Consider the following 6,462-nt stretch of genomic DNA (forward strand, 5'->3'; position numbering starts at 1 on the left):
TATATATAAAATATTATCGAGTGAAATATATAATAAATATAAATCGTTATAATATCCAATCTAAAAAGTCACAAAAAAAAATGTGTTTATTTAGAAATATACGTACATCTTGTTAAATTTACGTTTCCCTTTTTCTGTGTATTTTCCAAATGAAATAGTTCGTTTGGTTGAAACGTAAAGGCATCAAAGACGAGAAAATTTATCTTGATTTTATAGTTACTCATAACTGTAGACAAATAGAAAAAGAAAAAGTTATAGCAATCAAAAGTTCTTTTTATATAAGTTTAACAAAATTTGAGGAAAATTCGAATCATCGATTCGTTAAGTCCTCATTTAATCATTTCAAATATAAATAAAAAAAAAAGTATTACGATATGTTTCTATAACGTGTGTTGTATTGAAGGATAATTTGGTATGGCTTTTTCATATTACACAAGTTGGTTATCTCGGTACGCTATTATCTCATAATGTCGTGCTCCGTTACGATACGTAACGATATAATAATAGAAGTACGCTATTGTGGTAGTGAAAATGTTATTATCAAGTTTAATATCGCGTTCGTAGATCCGTGCGAGCTTCGTACACTCCAGGAAAAGCTACGAGGAGAATTCGACATCGATCCTTCCCAACGTGTATGTGCTTTTACTCATATATCTATATATATATATCATAGTTATATATTTTATCATCAATTGAAAAATGAAGCTTTTTTTTATAACAAATGATCCCCATCCTTGATAGAAAACGAATACTTTATATTTAATATGAAAAGAAAAAAATAATAAACACCATTTTTATATCCAATTTTTATATAATAATAATAATAATAATAATAATAACAAAATTTCATACGCGCGATCAAATAATATATTAATAAAATATATTATTATATTATCAAACAATATAATAAATATTATATTTTATAATATTAAAATATCATTATATTATAATGAAATTCGTATGAATTTCTATGAATAATATAATATTCTCACTCACGATTATTCGGTGTTTAAACTTCTCTTCAATAATTTAATCAATGCGTTTCACAACTATCATCATACGAAAGTAAATTTCATTTGACACAAATTTTAATATATAAATGTAGATATATTTTCTTGTTCTTTTTCTTTATTTAAAAATCACAGAGGAGGTATCGTAGAGATGTGAATAAGAGAGAGAGAGAGAGAGAGAGAGAGAGAGAGGAAGGGTTATCCTGACAAAACGCAAAACTGTCCTCCGAAAATCGAGTTTGGCAGATTATTACTGTCACGGATGTATAACCCTGTCTGGGAACTTTTACGTTAGCTAAAATAAATGGGATACCCTCGTTTTCCCTCTTCTCCTCTCTCTTAACTTCTACCTTCTTCTTCTCTTCCTCTTCCTCTTCCTCCTCCTATCCTCTTTTGCTGGCAATCGCGAAAAGTAACGATAAAACGTTAATTAAGAGACTGCCGTGAGCTTCGTAAAAGGTATATGCCGGTTGTCTGTCAGTTTTCGAAAGATTCATACAAAAGTTTGCTGACCGCATTTTACATGAACTCAACATGTACGTACGATTAAAAAGGAAACTCCCTCTAACCCCTCCCCCTCTCTCCACCCCACCACCACCACCATTGGTAGAGACGGGCGGTCGTTGAGCACGTTTTCAGAGGAATGCACGAAAAGTACATCGAAAAAGTAGGTTAACAATTACACGCTACCCCGTTATTTATCCTGATCAAAAATTCCTTTCTCGATAATATTTTTACGATAAAAAGTAAAGATAAATGTTATACATCGTTAGGTATGACGACGGTTAGGTTCCGTTCGAAATATTTCGTCACGTATTTCTTTACCTTTATCAAAATGTATTATTGCATTGCAATGCAAGTACAAAGTTTTGAAATATTTCGAATCGCGAATAAACTGCGAATAGAAATTCAATTTATTTTCAATCTATTATCAAAACACAATCATTTTTGATATATATATATATGAATTCACTTGTATCGTTGATATCGTTGACAATTTTTCCATAGGGTGATATAATTTCTATAGGTCGAGTAGGATAAAGTAAAGATTATGGTAACCTGTTCGCGAGTAGTATGGTGTAATATCTAAAGATAATTATTTTTCTATTTAAATATATATATATTTAATTGTTTTTCCTTTTTTCTCTTTTTTTTATATACTTACTCGAAGTTATTCTGTTAACAACAAAACGCAAAAAAAAAAAAAAAAAAAAAAAAAAAAAAAAAAAAAGAAAAGAAAGAAAAATAAAAAGTAGATTATAACACGGTGGAAAGTTGTTGGAACCCTTTTTAACTCATTATTTCATCCTTTTGAATCTAAATACATTGCACACTAGTTTCGCATTAGCCACTTACGGTTAACCCACGGATCTTGTACGCACGGTAACATTACAACGTACCGTGTGTACAATGTGTCGTATGAACGTAATACCGTCGCTTAAAATTTCTCATTGTAATATAATATAATACCCCGGTACATATACACACAGTGCAGTTTACTATTTACCGCAACGCGCGATGCAACGCACCATAGTCCAAAAGGCAAAACACGTGTGTGTACTTTTCATTTATACATACACACATATATATATATATATATATATGAAAAGGAAACAGGATAGAGAGAGAGAGGGAGAGAGAGAAAGAGAGAGAAAGAGGAATTCATGAAATGCAATGCATTCTACGTGGTAAAGAGGACATTTCGACGAGCACGGTATACCACGTAACGTCACTCCCTATGTACGAAAACGGGAAGAAAATAAATTACGCGTATAACGAAATGGAGGCTATTTCGTAATATACAGAGTGAGTCAAAAATTCAAGTATTGGATAAAGTAAATAATAAGATTTATTTTCAGATTATATTTAATAGAGGATAACATTTGAAATGAATAATGTATTAAGAATTATTATATTACGTCGACTATATTAGAGAGACGTTTTATTTTATAAAATAATACGATGTAAAAGTAATGAAAATTTTATCTTCCTTCTCTCCCTTTAAAAAAAAAAAGAAAGAGAAGAGACGAAGAACGTCGTATAAAATAAAATATAAATCTTATCTTGTTGTAGTATACTATCCATCTACTTTTGATTCATCCTGTATATTAACGTGAAAATACCACGTAATTGGTGAAACATTTTTACACATAATATTCCAATTTATATCATTTAACGTATATTATTCTAATAATAATAATAATAAACTTTTTTACAAATCTCAAGTTAATTATTACATTTTACGTCATCGTTAAAAATCGTTCAAATTTTTCTGGAACGCGATTTAAATATATAGAAAAAATATAACGAGAATTTATTTTCGTTCAATCAGAGAGGAATTTGATTTTACGTAATATGTTTCTTGTCTTTTTTCGTTTTTTTTTGTGTGTGTACAGGTTGCATGGTTACGAGCCTCGGACCAGACGGTTTTGACGGTACACACGAGAACGGTGACACACAATGCACGTATCTCGATATCTCATGAGACCGGCAGTAATTCTGGGTCCGGTGGTACGTCCGGCGCCTTCGGTGTGACAGGAAGTAGCCAAGCTACGGAGGAAGTCGTCAACGGCACGTGGCGTTTGCACATTCGTCAACTAAAGGAGTCCGACAGGGACTGTTACATGTGCCAGATCAACACCAGCCCAATGAAATCCGAGTTGGGTTGCGTCGATATACTCGGTGAGACCTATCCTTTCATTCCTATTTATTTATTTATTTATTTATTTAGTTATTTATTTATATTCTATTTCTTGTTTTTTTTTTTTTTGCTAATCTTCTTTCCATCTTTTCCTATAACCGAACAAACATTTATTTCTATTTTCATTTTACAAAGCATAAAGAAAATTTCCATCTGGTAGTTATTATTTAATGAAAACAATAAAGTGTGATCTATCTGGTGCGTATAGATAAAATATATATACATATATATATGTGTGGTTTGTTTTGTGTATTGGAAATAAGGATTTTTGCAAGTTGCTTAACTCTTTATTGTTATTCTTTATTTTTTCTTTGATTATTTTTAAATAATAAATCTGAATATATAAAATTGAACGAAAGAATACGAAAAACAAGAAAAAGCATAATAAAAAAATATCTGTAATAGGAAAAAATGTTCGTTGAATTTTTCTTACAGTCTAAATCTATGGTATTTCTATCGTATTTCCCCTTAATCCGTAACTTTTGAAAGCTGTGGGATTTGTTAAACGGAGGAACCTTTCAGTAAAGTAGCTCGTCATTCGCTCCTTCGGATCGTTCTTTTAAGTCTTATAAGTTCTGCCAACATTTGCGTTCGCCCTAGCTAACGGTACGATCACCCTAAACTTTCTTTTCCTTTTCCTTTTATTTTTTCCTTTCACATTTTCGAGCCCTTTAACTCATAAAGCAACGACGAACGTCGTCCGTACTTTTATTCTTTATCCTTTTCGAACGAAAAAAAAAAAAAGAAGAAAGAAAAAGAAATAGAAAAAGGCTTCTCATTTCTTTTCAATATTTTTTCTCCTTTTTCTGTTTCTTTTTTTTTTTCTTTTTCAAACATTTTATATTTTATTCCCAATTACGTGTCAACGTTGATAAGAAAGTCGACATACGCGATTTGCGAATCACCCAATCTCGTTACGTATTTAAAGTTACGTGACGTTTTAAATTTACCGCGCGTCCATGAGAGATCGAAATCTTTTTCTCCTTTAATTTATGACACCCCTAAGTTGTATGGATCTTTATAACGGGTGTAACTATTCTAACAAATTATACGAACAACTCGATTCTCATTAATGCGCGTACATTTTTATCTTATATATTATATATTAAATAATATATATAAATGTAAAATCATTTCTTTTTTTTAAAACGTTCTTTACACGTTAGATAATAAATAAAATAAAATAATTATATCAACAAAATACGAAATATATCCTTTGATTATTAGAGACTCATATGAATTTCTCGTATGTAAAATAGAAAACTCTGATACAACCCTAATTCATATAGAAATCGTATACTATTAAACGATAAACCTGCGAATTTATATGAAAAAATACTCTCTAGGAGTATTATGTTAGAAATAAAAAAAAAAAAAAAAGGAAACTATTAAACTTTGGATTATGATTGTCACGGAAATGAAGTAAATTTTCTTATCGGAGACATTTGTTTGTATCGTCAATAGTAATCGAGTTTATTCGAGTAGAATGTTTTTGAAAACACCTTTCACCCGGTATAACGTTAAAATAATCGTTCCGATCATAAAGAAAGAGAGAAAGAAAGAAAGAGAGAGTGAGAGAGAGCAGAGGAACGTTTCCTTTCGCGAAAGTGTGAAGAATTGAAGAGATCGCGTGCAAAGTTTGCGGTAAGTTTTAACGTACCTTTATGTAATATAAAGCTTACATGGGCCGAGAAATGGTATGGTAATTTGGTGCGATCAATTTTTCTACCACTATCCGCGAATATGAGCGTAATTTGTTCACCCGGTTGTATGAAATCGTTAGTCGGCTTTCCCACATCGGATAATAACGGCTTACTATTGGCGACATTGATTTATATAAATGATTAATATCATTTTAAATTGTAATCATTTCAAAATCATTATTAATTTAATTATTCATATTTACGTGGAGATATTTTGTAAAATAAATATTGTAATATATATTATATCGTGTCAATTATTTGACAATCTCGTTTTATCACAGTCGAAATTTTGTTTCGTTTTATTTTCAATTTTAATTAATAATAACACGGTTATATTATTATAATATTGATAATGCTGAGAGATTATTTTCTATCAATAGAATTAATTGTTTGAAAAAAAATAATATTAATATATTATCCAAAAAAAATGATATTCATTCGAAATGTAAAACGATAGAAAAGAAATGATACATACTACGAGTATAATGTTTGAATTTTAAATGAAAAATATTTTATTTAACGATACTGTGTTGTTAAAATACTCGTATATTTATTTGTTACATTTATTGTTAAAATATTATGAAAATTATTCATTACAAATTACAAGTATTGATTATAAGAATATTTCTTATTCGAATTTATATTATGATCATGGGGTGGGGAGGGAATAAAAGAAAATATAAAACAAAACGGTATATTATTAAGTATTTAATATCGTATTTTTCGAAATATCGGAAAATTATTCTTAATAGTTATTTCATGACCCATAACTAATATCTCGAATTCAGTTAAATTTTTCTTCTCGGTAGATTTAAAAAGCACGATGAATATATATATATCTCGAATGGAAATAATCTCGTACACGAATAAATATATCGGGATATTAATTTTCCTTCTGGATTCTGGAATGATTCGTTGAATCGATTCGAATCTACGCTTGTGACAGAGCAAAATCATCGCGAATTTCAGTAAGGTCGTCGTTTTCAAGTGAAAAATAATTCCTTCTTTCCTTCCATCCTTCGAGAGTTAGAGAGAGAGAGAGAGAGAG

General features: G+C 29.9%; 1 protein-coding gene across 1 annotated transcript in view; it reads left to right on the forward strand.

The window, feature by feature from the left end:
• The window catches only part of LOC106786210 (lachesin-like), an 87,408-nt gene that overhangs the window by 58,513 nt on the left and 22,433 nt on the right, over positions 1-6,462 (forward strand). The window contains exon 4 of the mRNA XM_014747350.1: positions 3,407-3,692. Coding sequence (XP_014602836.1) covers positions 3,407-3,692 — 286 coding nt within the window. The remainder of the gene's footprint in view (positions 1-3,406; positions 3,693-6,462) is intronic.

This window comes from Polistes canadensis, unplaced genomic scaffold (genome assembly GCF_001313835.1).
Source record: "Polistes canadensis isolate GaletaPanama2010 unplaced genomic scaffold, ASM131383v1 scaffold_68, whole genome shotgun sequence".
NCBI classification, from domain to species: domain Eukaryota; kingdom Metazoa; phylum Arthropoda; class Insecta; order Hymenoptera; family Vespidae; genus Polistes; species Polistes canadensis.